The sequence below is a fragment of the Etheostoma spectabile genome, chromosome 10, assembly GCF_008692095.1.
Source record: "Etheostoma spectabile isolate EspeVRDwgs_2016 chromosome 10, UIUC_Espe_1.0, whole genome shotgun sequence".
Taxonomy (NCBI): domain Eukaryota; kingdom Metazoa; phylum Chordata; class Actinopteri; order Perciformes; family Percidae; genus Etheostoma; species Etheostoma spectabile.
The window spans coordinates 11,655,473-11,672,865 of NC_045742.1; the positions used below are offsets into that span (position 1 = coordinate 11,655,473).

The 17,393-nt window shown below is 38.3% G+C and overlaps 1 protein-coding gene across 5 annotated transcripts in view; it reads left to right on the forward strand.

Moving 5' to 3' along the window:
• The window catches only part of diaph2 (diaphanous-related formin 2), a 411,623-nt gene that overhangs the window by 320,105 nt on the left and 74,125 nt on the right, over nucleotides 1-17,393 (forward strand). For all 5 annotated transcript variants that reach the window (XM_032527793.1, XM_032527796.1, XM_032527797.1 and 2 more), the window contains one exon: nucleotides 16,262-16,426. In XM_032527793.1, coding sequence (XP_032383684.1) covers nucleotides 16,262-16,426 — 165 coding nt within the window. The remainder of the gene's footprint in view (nucleotides 1-16,261; nucleotides 16,427-17,393) is intronic.

A 17,393-nucleotide genomic window follows, 5' to 3' on the forward strand; every position in this document is an offset into this window, starting at 1 on the left:
AGATTTGGGAACAATATTTGAGAGAAATAGACCATGTGTGTACAGAGAAAAAGTCTTAGATCTTTGAGTTCCGCTCATGTAAAAATGGGGGCAAAAACAAAAGTTTTGCGTTTATAGTTTTGGTCACTATATGTAGTAGGGGGTCCCTGCTTTGTTTCACATCAGCTAGGGGTCCTTAGCTCAAAAAAACTTTGAAGACTGCTCTAGACTAAAAAGCTATTCCTTGCTAAATAAAAAGCCAAAGGAATACGTTGCAGGAGGGAAGGGCATGGATATCGGTTATGGCTTTTATTCCTTTTGTTCTGTTTGATGTAGCTGCCATCTCATCTGAGAATTGGCCCTGTGTAGAGGGAGGGACCAAATCTTTCTTTTGCTGTTTTGTGCTCATTTGGAGTTTGTTTATTTAGGTCTGGGTGTGTTGCACAATAGTACTCCACATGTTCATAGATCACCAGCCAATAGGGGAGGGGAGTCATCACCGTCATTTAGGAGCTTAATGATAAATCACAGGTGTATTAAGATATTTTCCCAAGTATCTTTCTGTTCTTTATGATTATATTTTAGGTGAAACACTTGACATCCTTTAAAGCTTTTCTGTAGCCCTGTGAGATTCAAGTACAAAAGTACATTGGTGTATATATCGGTATTTAAAGTGTTAATTCTAAACAGCTACGGTATGTTAGAGCTATGGTTTCCCTGGGGGTCTTTCATCCCAGTTTTTTTCTTGGTAATGTTGTAAAATGTAACCTGTTCAGATCTCTAATAATTACCAAAGCAAACAATCTGAGAAGGAAAACTTAGTTTTTAGATGAGCGGCTCACAGCTGATATACATATACAACTTGTCATGTCATTTTTTGGGGTAATGGTTGGAAACCACTGAGTTAGAGGGGAAGTCTTGAACCACATAAGTATTCAAATAAGAAATCTGGTGTGTTATCTTTATACCTTACTTGACACAGTCAGCATGGGACCCTACTAGTGCTACCCTCAAAGTCTATCCAGCTGCATTGAATTAGAATGCACAGCCGGTGCTGTACTTTCAGCCACGTTTACTTACTTACAGAGCACACTAGCATTTCCTGTCTCACTTGCTATAGTCTTTAATTTGGGCCATGTAATCTAGGTCTGCATTGATATGCACCTTTGGAATTGTGCCAGCGTCATCTCGTGCTGCTTAAGTCTCTGTTTCACATTTTCAGATAATGACAGTATTTTGTATTGACTGTCGCAAATGCTCTTATTTCAGCTCTTGTTTCATTACATGGCGTAGGCGTGCGCTCAATAGATCGCTACACAAGTTTGATTCATGATTGTTCCCCACTGCTTGTTATTAGTGCAGCATCAAAGCTAGACTTGGTAAACACATTTGCATTTTAATGAGTGATATAGATTGTTCTCCTGCTCAATACCACCATCAACCCACAACCCACCCCAGCTAGCATAGATGAAAAGTGGGCTGCACCTAGTCTAGGTTAAAAACAACACCTACTAAACACACTGTGCTGTAAGTGACAATTAGAACACAGATGTAGTGTCCACGAACTTAGAAGGCTGCTTTAATTTGAATAGGTAGCATAGTGGCCTAAAACTCTTAAATGTTTCAGGTGACAGCAGGCCAAGAACCAGAAAAAGTCTGGATATGGTGATTAAAAAGATTACTTGGTTAATGTGTCCACATTGTGGAATGGTGCAGTTAATGTTAATGAAGAGAAATTGAGTGGTTGAAAATGATATCTCAGTTCACAAATGGATGTCATCAGAGCAGCAATCAGCCAATGACAAGTGAATATTTGAGGAGGCAGATCGTTTCTATTTCTATGTTAACTCAAAATGTCTCCCCCTGCAACCTGCAGAGGATGATGCTACCCATTAAAGAGTGTTTGCCTCTGTGGGCATGTAATCTCATGCAAATTAGAGCAACAGACTGCCAAATCGAGCGGTTGTAGCTGGTAACACAGCCAAGCTACCGGTACGTACCTGTTGTGTTGTGGAGTGTTTGTGTGTTGCTCAGATTCCTGTCTTGATAAAAATGCTGTGAAACTAATGATTCCCACGTTGATCTTAGTGTCTTTGCATGTGGTTTGCCAACACATACTGTACACCCCAGCAATGGATGGATGTTCCATTTGCAAATGAAGTGTTCAGTTTTGATGTCTGGCTTTTTCACCAAAACCACTATCACTGTCAGCTGTTTTCAAATGTTATTATAACAACCCCAGTCCCTCTTTAAACGTGCACTGAAAAAACAGTTGTTAAAAACTCCTATTTTGAGGAGAAAGACAAAAAGACATGACAATTGTTTCCAATTGTCAGTTTATTGTCAATTTTCCTTTTTGACAGAACATGCTTTTTGTCCCCTTCTACACTGCTTCCTCACACTTCTTTTTGTTCATGTTGTGATAACACATATTTCTTGCTGGATTTTCCAGGGGAAACAATGTATTGCAGCAAAGAGTATGTGTGCAAATGTTTTCTTCAGTGATCCACTCACTGTTAAGAACCTGTTTTTGGATGTGTACAAAGCCGCCAAAACCCTTTTGCGGTGTCACCCATCAACAACCAATTAAGGCCATAACAATGACTTTCACAAATAGGTGAGTCTATGTTGTTGTAGAGAAAAGTAAATATAATTGGCTGAAGAAAGAGAAGTTTAAATGCAGAGGTTTCTTATTTCAATGAAATAATTGCTTTCTATTTTTTTTTCCATAACTGACAGTAGTTTTGTCACTTCACAATGGTAGACAGGCTGAAGGATGAGAGGAGGGCAGCTGGGGAGGCTCTAATTTATCTGTTTGTCTGTGTTTTCCTGCCCACACTAGAAGGGGAAGGAGGCTGGAACAGGGCCCGGCTCCACAGGGGAGAGTTGCGTTTAGTGGTGGCATTGATTTTTATAAAAGGTTGCCCAGTGGGGAGGCTAGGTATGCCTGTCAACCTTCGCTCTCACACTGTCAGGCTAAGTGTAGCCTGTCTGTAATCTCCAAACCCTAAAAAAGGACGCAGTTTACAAAAATATTCAGTAGTGGAAGTAATGAATTACATTTACTCTCATTACTATAACAGCTGTTTTTTGTGTACTGAAAAATGTAATTGTACTTTTCCTTAAGTAGTTTTTCACAAGTATGGCACTTTGCTGGTTTCAAGTAACATCGGTTAAAAAGTGAGAACAAAATAACATGTGTTTGCTGCCTACTGTTGATTCTATAAAAGGTTTCAAACTAAATGGCTTTATATTGCTTGCTGCACCTATTGTGGTTGACATAAACCTTTTATCAATTGTTGACTATTTTGTCTGATTTTTGTCCTCTTTGTGGTTAATTCTAATAAATCTACTCTGAGGAGGGCATTTGTATATTTCTAATTCACTTGTATGCACAGGCTGCAAAGTGCCATCTATAAAAACGTATTTTTAGTTTGGACATAAGGGCTCGGTGGCATGATGTTGTTTCACTAGTGTATACGTTGCAATTGAACACAATATATTTTGTAGCCTAAAAGCGCTCTTTAATTTAACAGCGGTATTATACATCATCATATAACAATTCTTTCTAGTATTTAGTCCCCATGTTTCTCCTTCCAGCATTACTCAACACTTTTAAAACTTTTAAAAACATTGTTTTGCAAATAGGTACATACTTTGGAGGGAAAAGTTAAGGAAGCAACTAAAAAACATAGGCAAGAAAGATGGATTGACAGATTTGTTTGACAGCCAGTTCTATGCTGGTCAGTTCCAGGAGGACTGAGGAAGTAATGGGACAGAGAGAGCAGAACTACAACATGACAGAGTCCGAGATGAAGACAAGAAGGGTGAGGAGATACTTGGTAAGAAGGAGATGAACTGGCAATGAAAGTAGTTTTATTAGTACAGGTTGGAGGACACACACACATACAGCCAGAGGCACTTCATCAACTGCTTGCCACCGCTCTCTCCCCACTCTTCTTTTCTCTTTACAAGGAATTTTGTCAGGGTCAAATGTGGAGATAACCTTACTTGGAAGCATAATACAGCCAAAACTTTTGAACCTTTTATGTCACCACTCTCCATTTGAGATTAGTCACATTTCAGAGAAAATCTTCATAACACGATACATATTTATGAAGATGTGGAGAAATACTCTATGTGGTATCATTGCAGTTTGTGATGCTTTTTGCAAAGTAATGTCTCAAAAATGTGTGTGTCACTCCTTCCGTGGCTGTTTATATTTCTATTTATGTGTTTACATAAACATGAATGACAAACACATGGAAGACAACTGCTACACATCTATTATTCCACAAACAAATAGATTGTATTGCCAGATTCCTGTCATTCATTAGGCACTATTCATTGGCAAATCCACTTGCCTTCCAGCAAGTACATCTTACTGTATCCCCCTGTCATTTCTTTTTATTTTCTTCTGCCTGCACGATGACACCCAGCAGTTTTTTGACTGGCGAGTCACACAAAGCTCCTCTGGCTGCCTGCTGAGCCACATGACAATAGAACTCTTGAGGAGATCATTTTATCGTACTCTTGATTGCCAGATAATTATCAGTTAATTATTTAGAGCCTTAAATTAATTTGCTAAAAATAGCCTCTGTGCCTCTGTGTTGCCAATGGAGACGGCTCCATTATTCCTTTCTCCCTAGTCTGCATCTCTCCTTCTCTAGCTCCCCGTCTTTGACAGCCACTACTGCCACTCATGTCTGACTGTAATCTAATAACGGAGTAGGTTGTCCTTTTGTATTTAAAGCAATCCAATTTTAGCGTAATGCTTCAGCACTGATTTTTTGAATTACTCCTATGTTGTTTTTCATGCCCATCTCCCTGTTCTGAATATTGGGAATCATTTACAGCATGTCAATCAAAGAGCACTATGGCAGTACCTATTGTGATTGTGTTGTATTATGAACAGTTTTAGTTTTTTTAGGCCTAAGTTTACATCTAGAAGGGAAACTTTGTTTAGTAATATCCACTATCTTCTGACTCTGCAGGTGGTTTTGTTGACCAATAACTTTACCTGTGCTTTGCAACACTCTTTAATAGATAGCATCTTCTTTTTACTTCTAATTCTACTCTTAGGACACTTCATTAGGCTGAAAGTGTCCTGAACAAAGAAATGTTCTGTAAGAGCTCTTATAATGGGATTCATTGGCTTAAAGAATCAAATTGTACCCCCTTTTCCTTTTTCCCTCTGCACGCACGCACACACGAATGCACGCACGCACGCACGCACACACACACACACACACACACACACACACACACACACACACTCACTCTCTCTCTCTCTCTCTTTTTCTCTCTCTCTGAACCAGGGCCAAATAGGCTGACCTGCTGAATGAGTTTGTGCTGTGGTAATGATAGGGCTATTGAATGGAGCTGTGGGCCAGTGGTCGTACTGAAGGAATCTGATCAATATACACTCTCTCTCTCTCTCTCTCTCTCTCTCTCTCTCTCTCACTCTCTTGCTCTAACTCTTAAGTTAAGTCTTTTATCACTCTTGCCACCAGTCTTTCTTTATCTACAAACAAATTATAAACTTGACCAATTGTTGACTAGTTACTCTGTAAATCCATTTTACTCCCAACATTTTGGCACTGAAGCATGCTTTCTTAAACCATCTTCATTGCTACACTTTAGGCAATGAAAGCTATATTTATCAACAGTACAGGTGTTGCCCCAAAAGGCCTTACCTTTGATGAAAAGGTTGATTATCATATTTTGAATACATAATTGAAACAATTTAAACATTGATTTTCATTTTATTTGAGCAGTTAAATGATTTGTGCATAAACCACACTAGTTGACCTTGCTAGGTGTTTTATTTCTCCCTTTCTCACACACACTCGCATATCTAATTGATTTGAATAAATACACCTTTGTTGTGAATTTTGGAAATAATATTCTCCATATCCAGTAGCTAACGCATGCCCCCATTCCCATATGAGAACAGAACAACAGTTGATATTATTGTTGGGTTATATATAGCATATCAATGTCATTAACATAATTCAACTATAGTCCATGTTCTGTTCACTGTGCAGCATGGAAGGTTGAAACATTCCAGCATGAAGGCAGGAGATTCCATTGACATTTAAAACACTCCCCTGCAGTCTAGATGCACACATCAAAGGCAGCCCAACATGATGTCCATTTGCAAACTGCACTGCCTGGTTTGATTACTGGTCTGTTCAGAAAGCATGCACTAAGTGGCCACCTAAGAAGTTCCATTTCCATCTTTTTGCACCCTGATCACACAAAGAAGACCTAATCTAGACATGATGTGAGCAAACCTTGATCAAATGGCACTTTTCAAATACATCCCTACATTTTTTTAAAGCGACTTAGATTGTATAGAAAGAGTTTACCAGTTTGCTTTTTCTTTTGCATACATTTGCGTCGTTTTGCTTTCATTGATTTTTTTGTAATGTGTCTGCTTTATCACATTGTAATGACTCATGACAATATAGGTAAGGGTAGCTGCATATTGGTGAGTGAGTAGAGACACAGCAGCTCCAGAGTTGTATGCATTTAAAATCACAGCAGTAGGTTGGTAATGTGTTTTTGTTTTTTTATTGTGAAAGGCCTGCACACCTTAAGACTTGGCTGGATCTCAAACTATGCAGTCTGATCTGACAATTGATCGAAACTCAAATAGATATTGTGACACTGGATAACTATTGTCCTAACTGATGATGATCACAAGATCGTACGTAAGGTTCAACAGTATCCACATTGACAGAAAGAAGAAATGTTAAAGATGTAATTCACCGAGGCGCCCTAGTAGCTCACCTTGGAGCTCTGACCCTCGACCGTTTGCTGCTTGCTGTCCCCTTTCTCTCTTCCGCCCCTTTCCGGTCAATCTTCAGCTGTACTATAAAGCTCAGAAAGTTTAGTCATGACCGGGTGAAAACTGTCTGGACAATGAGTGTGCTTGTCTGTGTGAGAGTAGATTTGCAAAACGCTTGTTAGTGTTAGATAAAGACTGTTAAAAGGAAGAGACAGAGATAGTGCACAAAACAAAAAGTGCAGACCAGCAATTGGGATTCATCACTGTCATTGTCACATAGAACCACATAGACATGGCATGTGCAAGAAAACAAATCTATACTGTGCGTCCCACACATTCTTTGTACTCCTTCAGATCCAAAGCCAGACAAGTCTTTTAAATTGCTCAAACTGCAAGGAAATAACTGGTTTTTCTCCCCAGTAGGAGGCTAGAAGCATAGTGTGTTAGTTTTATAATACATTATGTAGAAATCAGGCAAGCAAGGTCAGAAAGTGGGGCAATCTAAATGAGACACAAGGCAGCACAAATGGCAGCAATTGTGTTTGGCACTATAGGTAGCTGTGTGGATAGAGCAATAGCGTAAGGTAGTGATGGCCAAATGAAGCTTAGTGAACCATTTCCTCTTTTTTCTGAGCTCACTAGATGGTGCTCTCTTTAAAAGAAAAATGTTAAAGGAATGGAAATTCAGTGTGTTTTCAACCCTTTGTTGAAGAGAGTCTAGTGAGCTCAGAAAAAGGAGAAAATGGTTCACAAAGCATGCATCTAAAAAAACATTAGATACTGAAACAGAAAGCATGTGTAATTACGAGTAAAGAAGGTTGTATTCATGTTTGTACCATATTCAACCAACTTTGAAATAATGTTTGTCGTGTTGAGAGAAGGTGGTGGTTGGAGTTATTAACAACCAAATCAATGAATGTCGGTGCACTGTGTATCACTGGCATCTGATTACTCGTGGGTGTTTTTCTGAATAATAAATAATGAAGCATTCACTCCATTTGGCTTTTCTGATTATGTTCAGCTTTGTAATATTGTTAACAAGCGTACCTGTGTCTATTAAACGGCATGTGTGACGTCTGTGGCATCTGGCGAGCCATTGTACTGTCGAGGTAGGGATAGATGTTTACCGATTCGATCACCGTCTAGGAAGCGAGAGACTTGACCTTTTATAGTTTGACAAGTAGGAACATTGTAAACACAGTGGATTTGCATTGTCATGTTTCCACTCTGTGAATATTACACTGAGAGGCACAGGCCCGAGGTATTGATGTGACATGAGATTGCTTTGAATGATGATAAAAGGATGTCAACGTCATAAAAGGTCTTCAAAGATAAAATTGTACGTATGGGTGTGTGTGTTACCCAATCGTAATTGGACTGTGTTGTGTTCACATACACTCACCGACACCATCCTATTAGTTGACACCAAATTATTTTTCAAATTTTTCTATGCTATCTCTCCCCTTTTTTAATAGCCTATCCATGATTCAACAGGTCATTCCCATGGACCTAATCCCCTCATATCTAATTTATATAGTCTCTTTTCCTTTATCAGATGTAGTCATTACACCCACCAGTCTGCCCCTTATTGAGTTGTTCCAGCTGGGTGCCCTGGTGAAGAGCTTTGAATGCTTAAGCAGAAACAACCTTCCTCACTACAGGTATAAATATTTCAGGGGCAGACGGGCAGAATAGATTGACAGTAAAATTGACATCAGATCTGGCTTTTAATTACAAGAGAAAAAGGAGATAGTAGCTGTAGGGGAGTAGTATAGAGAGGAATGTTCATGAACCCTGTGTCAAAGTGGCAATGTTGTCCACTGAGCCATTACGGTTATCAAATATACTGTATAAGTATGCACTATCTATGTATTTCATATACACTACTATATAATATTATATATTATTATTATATTATATATTATATCATGTATATCTATCTATCTATCTATATACATATCTATATATAGATATATACTGTATACACACATGTACACAGTTATCGGTCGTGCTTATCAAATATATTTTGGTCATTTTGGACTTAAGGAAGCATTTGAGATTCTGAGAACAGGAAGGTTAAGAGGTTAAGGTAAAGTCTGATCACTGCAGCGGCACACTAAGTATTACATTAATTACATTTTGTGAAAGGGAGGGAGATGGCATCAAAGTAATCACCACACTGTTGGCACCTTCTGTAATCCAACAGAGAGAGACTGTGTGTGTGTGTGTGTGTGTGTGTGTGTGTGTGTGTGTGTGTGTGTGTGTGTGTGTGTGTGTGTGTGTGTGTGTGTGTGTGTGTGTGTGTGTGTGTGTGTGTGTGTGTGTGTGTGTGTGTCTCTCTGTGTGTGTCTCTGTGTGTGTGTGTATCTGAATAGCAATATCTGAATGTGTGCAGTGACAAAGACGGATAAACAGGATAGAGCTCTTGATGGCACACAGTTGATTTTAATCCAAGGTGTTGTTTTGATTACTTTGGACAAAGTCCAGCAAATTTTAGAGAGTATTGTTACACTAAGGCATTGAGCTTGCTACAGATTTAATTATTTCCACAATCTGAAATGAACCTGACTTGAATTCTGTATTCTTGGCCTCTCAGACTCCCATTTCACATGAGCTGAGATTGTAGAACCCAAAACACATGTTCTCTTGTTCTTTAAGTATAAAGTCATTTTTTATCCTGAGTGGTGTAAAATCAGTTAGCAAATGAAGGTTGACTGTAACGTTCAAATACAGTAGAAAAATGTTGCTGCTGTAGTTTTTTTTTATTAGCTAGACGTGTTGGTCTGTCAGTCAGTCTGTCCACCACTGTCACCAAATATTTGATGGATAGCAGGGAAATTTGGTTCTGACATTATTTTTTCTCACAGATATAATTAGGCTATAACAATTAAATATTGTGAGCCCCTGACTTTTCATGTAGCACCACCGGCAGTTTTCACATTAAAACAACATCTACTGAAAGGTTTAATAAAAAATATGCTTTAAACATTCATGGTTCCCAGATGGTGTTTTTATAAAGACTGGTGATTCCCTGAATTTTCCTTTAGCAGCACAGTGAGGTTGACAATTTTGGTTTGGAGTGAAATGTCTCGATAATTATTGGGTGGATTGCCTTGATAATTGGCACAGCCCTTTATTATCCTCAGAGGATGAATTGTAATAACTGTAGTGATTTTTCTTCTAATTTGCACATTAGTTAATGTTAGTTTAATAAATGAGATGGTGAACATAGTAGACATTATTTGCTAAAATAAGCGTATTAACATTTACATTGAGCTTTGTGAGCATTAGCATTTAGCTCAAAGTAGGGATGGGCAATATATTGATATTTTATTGACATTGATATATGAGGCTAGATATTGTCTTACATTTTGGATAATGTTTTCCTGCTTTTAAAGCCTGCATTACAGTCAAGTAATGTAATTTTCTGAACTTACCAGCTGTTTCATCATTTGCCTTCACTCACCTAGTCATTGTATCCAACATTATTATTATTATTATTATTTATCAAAACTCTCGTGTTAAAGGTTTATGAAAGCACCAATAGTCAACCCTAAAATATCACTGCAATATTGATGTATTTGGTCAGAAATATTGTTATGTTGGATTTCTTTTTAAATATCGCCCAGCTCTAGCTCAAAGCACCACACTGGTTAACTATAACTTAGGCAAAGCACTGCCATTTGGTTAGAACTGTCTGCTTACATGGTTGTAGACTTTTGTTTCACTCATAAATTGCAATTTCCTTGGACTGAGTTGGTGTAGTGTACTAAATAAAATATCAGCATGTCTATATGTGTTGTTTAATGATATTTATGGACATTTATTATTGCTTTTGCACCGAGATTTTATTCAGTACGTTCAGATATGTCACTGGGATCTACACCATTAAACATAAAGTATCTTCCTCTTTTAAATATTTGAAAGCCTCCCTCCTCCCTGCCTTCCCTCTCCTTATTATACCCTCCCTCCTCTCACACACTTCCCTCCTCCCTCCATCCACCTCAGCACCAGGTCACATCCCAATTTTTCGGAACTGGCTGCTCTGCTAATTCCCTCTGAGAGCCCCGGTGTCTATGCCGTGGCCCAACTCAGAACACTGTCAGCCTCTTTCCTGCTCGCCCTACGGACCTCCCTCTGTTATATCACCCCACACAACAGAATGGTTGTGTGGGGTGAACACTTACACCAACTTACACTGTGGAGAGGAATTCTATTAAATCAGTTCTTGTGATGGGGGAAAAAAAACTTTATAAACCTAACAACACAGTATTAATACAGATTTGCCTTTCTCTCACTTATTCTTCTTTTTCACTCTTTCAGTATGAAGCGGAAAAAGTGATGCTAGTAAAAAATGTAACTTTTAAAATAATGAAGCATAAGGCAAAGACGATTAATTTTAGGTGCATTACAGTATAAACAACTAAGATCAGAGCTTTTGCATTCATTCACAGATTTGAGAAGCTATAAATACTTTTTATATATTATAGTCTATATTCTCTCTCTCTCTCTCTCAATTTGTGCTCTCCCTCTGCACTACATTCCTTCATCCCTCTCTCATCCCGCTCTCGCTCTCAACATGATGGGTTGTGTCCAGTCAGTGGGCAGCTTTGGTGTAATTTGGCCCACAGGGGCTGTTGGCAGTAGGTGTGGGGATAAAGGGAGCAGGGATCGTGGGGTTTGGAGAAAAGCAGGCTTAGTGTGGGGCCTTGGATGGTGGGGCCAGCAAGCACATAGGAAAAGCATTAAATAAACATTAATGCAACTAGGTTACAGGAGATTTATTAAGGAGGCTTTTTGGGCCCCCACTGTAGGGTTTTATGCAGCACTTTAATAACTCTCTCATGCACACAGGTAAACAAACCAGGTAATGTATTTCCATCCTTGTAGGTGGCCATTGTAAAAACTATTTTATAACTATTTTTAAACTTTATTTTGGCTAATATGTAAATTGATGTATTCCTTCTCGTTAAAGGGGTTTTATTACAAGATTGAATGTAGTCTTTCCCCAAAAAGCATTTTTTTTGCATTTAGGCTAAGTCTGACTTGAATATGATTTGATGTCTTTTTGTGGTGTTAAAAATGACTGCCCTTAATCACAGCTTACTGATGTTAAATGCACCCTTTCTGGCATGTCAAACACACAGATAAAAGTGACTGATTAAACACAGTAATGAGGACATTGTGGCATGCAGGACAAAGAAATAATTCTAGATTTTTACAAGGACAGGGTGGGTTTTGGCAGCAACAGGAGATTTGAGAGAGAGAGAGAGACAGAGAATTATAAAAACATGAACTAGCAGAGCACTGCTATCAAGATCACATTTTACATCTGACGTTGTCTTTGTAAATCAACACTGCCAGATAAGACGCTGTCAGAAACTGAAGTTGTATAAGCCAAGCCTTAGTGTGTTATGTTTAGTGACTTGCTGCTATTCCACAAGCCCTCTTTGAACTATAATTGTTCATCCTCTAGTTGTGCCAGCTTCAGTTATTGAAATACTCTTTAAACAGTCATTCATAGGCTATGCAGAAATTCAAGAAAGATAAGGCAAAGAGCTATAAAATGAAGTATTCTAATCTGACCAATAGACCATTAGATTAAAAAATCTAGTAAGCACGCCACAGATACAGTATCATTAGTAGCATCTGCATTAACAACATTGAGCCATCCAGCCATGGAGCAATAGCCTTGCTTTGTATGGTTGAGGTGCATTGCACAGGAAGTGCAGGCAGTAACACTTCTCTGAGGACAGCAAGAAGAGGAGAGCAGAGACTGACAAACAGGGCCGGGGCAACTAAAGGCTGCATGATGCTTTACCTTGAGACCTATCGCCTCTGCTCCCTGCTCTGCTTCAAGCCCAAGTGGTGTGAATACCAGACACAGCTCAGGAAGCATACTTCTGAAAGTTCACTCTGAGTAAGAGAAAGAAGTGAGTTTTTGTTTGAGTGAGATAATGTAATGGGGAGAATATCAAGGGGATATGTAGAAAGATCTATAAAGGGAATATGCTTGAAAGGACAGTGGTGGACAGAAGAAGGAGAGAAAATAAAGACTACTATTGACTGTGAGAAACTGAGGGAAAGAAACGAGTAACAGGCAACCTGACAGAGAGACATTCAAAGAATGGGTGTGTAATGTGTAGACAACTTGACAGAGAGACATTCTGTGTGTGTGTGTGTGTGTGTGAGTGTGTGTGTGTGTGTGTGTGTGTGTGTGTGTTTGTGTGTTTGTGTGTGAGTGACTGAGTGAGCGAGCGAGGACTTGCCTGTTCATTCTTTGTCTGTATGTGTGTTTGATGAAGGCTCTACCATACCGGTTGTGTTGCTGCAGGATAGTCTGCGTCAGGCTCCATCAATATGACATGTCTCTGATGTGGAAATACAAGGAGCAAAAGCCCAGTCAGCCTCAGTCCAGTCCCCAGCGGGACACATCTACCATTGTGCGTGCGTATGTGTGTGCGACTTAGAGAGAGAGAGTAGAAAGAAAAAGAAACACAAGAAAGCCACAAGCCACAACAAGCACCAAAAGTAACCACTGCCTCAAAAAAAATTAACTACCATTACAAGGGAGGCAACAGTTGGGACCTGAACATTGCCTGAGCTAACAGCACTGTGGACTCTGCTGAAGAGAGGAATCAATATTGTATCTAAATGCAATTAATAAGCATTTTCATGCCAGAATGATATCAACATGTATTTTGCTGCTAAATTAAACACTAATGCTTGGCTTGCTTTTTGGCAAGTCAGTAAGTAAGTAAAGCGTGTAAAACACTTTTCACAGATTAAAATCACAAATTGCTTCACAATAAAGTGAAACACAAGAAATAAAAGGCATAACAATACCAAAAAGCATAGGTACATAAAATCAGACAGCCTTAAAACCCCATGTCTAGATAAAAGCATTAGTTTTTTTAATTTTCAGTTGAACATTATAAATATTATGCTTTTTTCATTTTATCTCTTGGAGTCACTTTTTCATTCTGACCAAGTATAATACTATAAATAGATATTTTCCCATTTTACATTCATAATTGTTTTGACTTTACCAAACTAATACAACTGCAAAAACAGGAATATGGCAGTACGTCACTGTCAGGAGTTTAGATGTTGAAAATATATTTCTGTGAGAAAAATAAAGTTTTACTTTTACATACTGTATATCTGTTGAGCCCCTAAGTTTTTACACAAAAGTGCAGTGAGGGGGAGGTGGACAAAAGAAGAGATAAAGGCAGTCTGACAGAAGCAAGGGGGATAAATAAGGTCTGGGCAGACAAGGAGATAGAGACAGGGAAGAGGAAAGACAGAAGGATGAGTCCATCCATCGGGCCTGTGTGTGGGCTTGCTGCCAATCTGGACGGTGCCATTACTAGCTTGCAGTGAGGTAATCTAAGCAGCCTACCCTGTCTGTGCTTCTATTCCCTGTCAGCTACACAAAGGGCTTTCCACACATACACATGTCAGCATATGCACAGTATGAGCACAAATACATCACACACATACAGGCACGTATGAGTGTGTTATTTATATCCACCCAGAAAAAAGAAATGTGAGGTAATAACTTGCCTAGGGACACAGAACAATCCCTGGACCTCAACGTGGACATCTACCAAGATAACGGAACAAAAAACCATTAATACATTGCATTGTAGAAAAACAGTGTCTTTCACATAATAATGTAACAATGTCTTGGTAACTGTTTAGCCATGGCAATCACAGGCCACATGCTGTACCACCAGCCTGTTCATGTTGCCAAAGCAACTACACATGATCACTTTATCTGTACCTGTGACGCTGTGAAGAGGCTGCTGCATGTAAGCATAACATATAGAAGCACAGTCTAAAAAATGCTTTACTTTATTGTATTTAGTATCAGTTGAATACACATCAAAATCCAGTGCACAGATTACACACTGACAAAAAAAAGCATTCATGTTCATGGCCATGCAAAGGCCTCTATCAGCCATTTACAATGGTAGACATGGAACCACTGACCAACTCATGCAATTTATTTCCTGAATTTGGAAATTGTACTTAGACAGAATTGTGAAGTGAAAAGGTGCAATGTCAAGTGTTCAAAATACAAAGACTGTGATTGACTCAAAAAACCATATTGTTGCAATTTGGGTTTTATTGTCTGACCAAATATTTTATAAACCTTTATAAATCATTTGTAAACATCAATAAACAATATTTGGATGGCTATTATAAAGTATTATGTAGGTAAGTAGTTATAAGTGCACATATAATCAATATTTATTTATTTATATTCAATATTTAATCAAATGTATTTATTAATATATAACTCATTATTAAAAGCATTAGTTGTACCTTTAATAATAGCCATTCAAATAAAGTAATAGATATATGAAGAACAATTATTAACCATCTAGATACCAACTTTGACATAATGTATTTAATGAAGTTGTGCACCCACACAGTTTTCCCGTACAACAAGGAATTATTAGCGACATTAAAGCTGTGCATGCTTTGTGTCTTATCTAACACATATAAACCTTTCTTATCATGTGACTGCCCATGCACAATATGTTGGTCCGGTGGAACTATTTATAGGAATGTTGCCACGTCAGAAGATCTCACTAATTACTTGTAAGAACAATGTTATTGTATTAAGTGGAACTTATGGTCAGAGCTATAAAAATAAAACCAAATTTAATTGTAAAATATAGAGATAAATGTTGAGCTATTACAGATATTATAGCTAGACAACTATGGCCTCTGTAGAAGGAAGATGAAATGGCTGAATCCCAGCAGGTGTTTACCACAATTGCGGATGAATTGTGGGACTTATTATTTTTCTTTGTCTATGTCTGCAAGCATGCACATGTATAACATGTGTTTGATGCATGTGTTTGTGTGTGTTGTGTGAGGTTGTGTCGTATTCATCCCACACAGGGCATGTGAGTCTTAAAGTGTCCATGTACAGTCTCCATGAGGTCAATGGCTGCTGTGATAATGCTTAACTGATGCTGGCTGTCAATAGCCATTCACCAGGAATAAAGTGCTCGCCTGTTCAGTAAATTACACAGTGCGACGTGAGCTGTGAGGTTCAAAACAACCTGACCCCACTGTTGTTGGGAGAAACAATAGAACAATGACTGCAATCAGCTTTTCCAGCAACCATCTGTGTCACGCTGCTGACTACAAAACACCTTTCCATTACTCTAGGGCTGCAGCTATTAGCTCACCATGCCATTGACTCCAAAGTGAGTCGGAGAGGTTATAGTAATGGCACGTTAGATTGTCTCTCACCCTTCTTTTTATAGTGTTTTGTTTTGTTGACCTTGACATAGATGGGCTTTTTGAATGATGAGCTTTTGAAGTGATCATTTCTAACAATGGCTTGTTTTGTCACAGCTCATATTTGTGAGGTGATATTAAATTGATGATTACAGTAGCTTCAAAGTATGTTTTGTCTATGATTGAGATATGTTTTTTGTCCTTTTTCCTTAACTTTGTTCTTCTCACGGCTTCTCCAAGCATGCACGGGAGCAGTATGAAAAACTGTCAACGATGCACAAGAACATGCAAAAGCTTTATGAGAGCATCGGCAGCTATTTTGCCTTTGACCCCCACTCGGTCAGTGTGGAGGATTTCTTTGGAGAATTGGCCAACTTCCGCATACTCTTCATGGTGAGTATAAAGTTTATGGTTTGTGCACATGAAAAGTTTCATGTTTACGGTTCCTTCAAAGTAGACACACAGACTAACAGCGTCCACCACCCACACATCTACATTACTTTCATCAGACATTCAGTAGGCCCTTACTGATGGAAAAACATATGCAAACATTACAGTGTTGTACTTTTAGTAAAAAAGTGTTTTGTTTAGAAAATACAACTGACAGTTCTATTACATTATTTAAAGTTATAGCTTAAATTTGTGTTAATATTGTTACAGAATTAAGAATCTTTTAACTTAAACATACAGATTTAACACACAATACCTGATACCTCTTACTTTGTACCACAATAACACTGAATTTGAGCACTTCAACTTTTCCGAGATAAAATTATAGTGTGATTAAAACTCACTATTTACATTGTTTACAGTAGGCCTACTTGATTTACAGCTGATTTGTGAAAAGTTACGCAACCATGTTTGTTTAACAGCAATTTAGTTTTACTGCAAATAGTCATGGGAAGTGTTTTTTATTTTGAAGAAGACTACATGGAAGTTTCCTGTTGTGTACTCTTGTTAGCTTACTGAGATGAACGTGAGACGCTAGATGCAAAACATGTTCTTCAAGCTTAAATTGTTCACTTTGTAATTCTTAAAACTGCAACATATTGAACAGTAAATAGTCACAGTAAAAGACAAGCGTTTTCTGGTTTTAAGTCATCATTCGAAGTTGTTCCACAGGCATAGTTACTCTCTACGGCTGATAAAATGCAATGATATTTATGTGTAGCAGCCCTAAACATGAATTCCCGACATGGTTCTATCTGTCAGTAGCTCGGACATACTGCTGTCTATCGAATACAGCAACAGGAAATAATACTTTTCGTTTCTGTGAAGAAATGTTTCACGCGTTATTACCAAAATTTAATTAGTAATGTGTTATATATATGTGTATATATATATATGTGTATATATATAT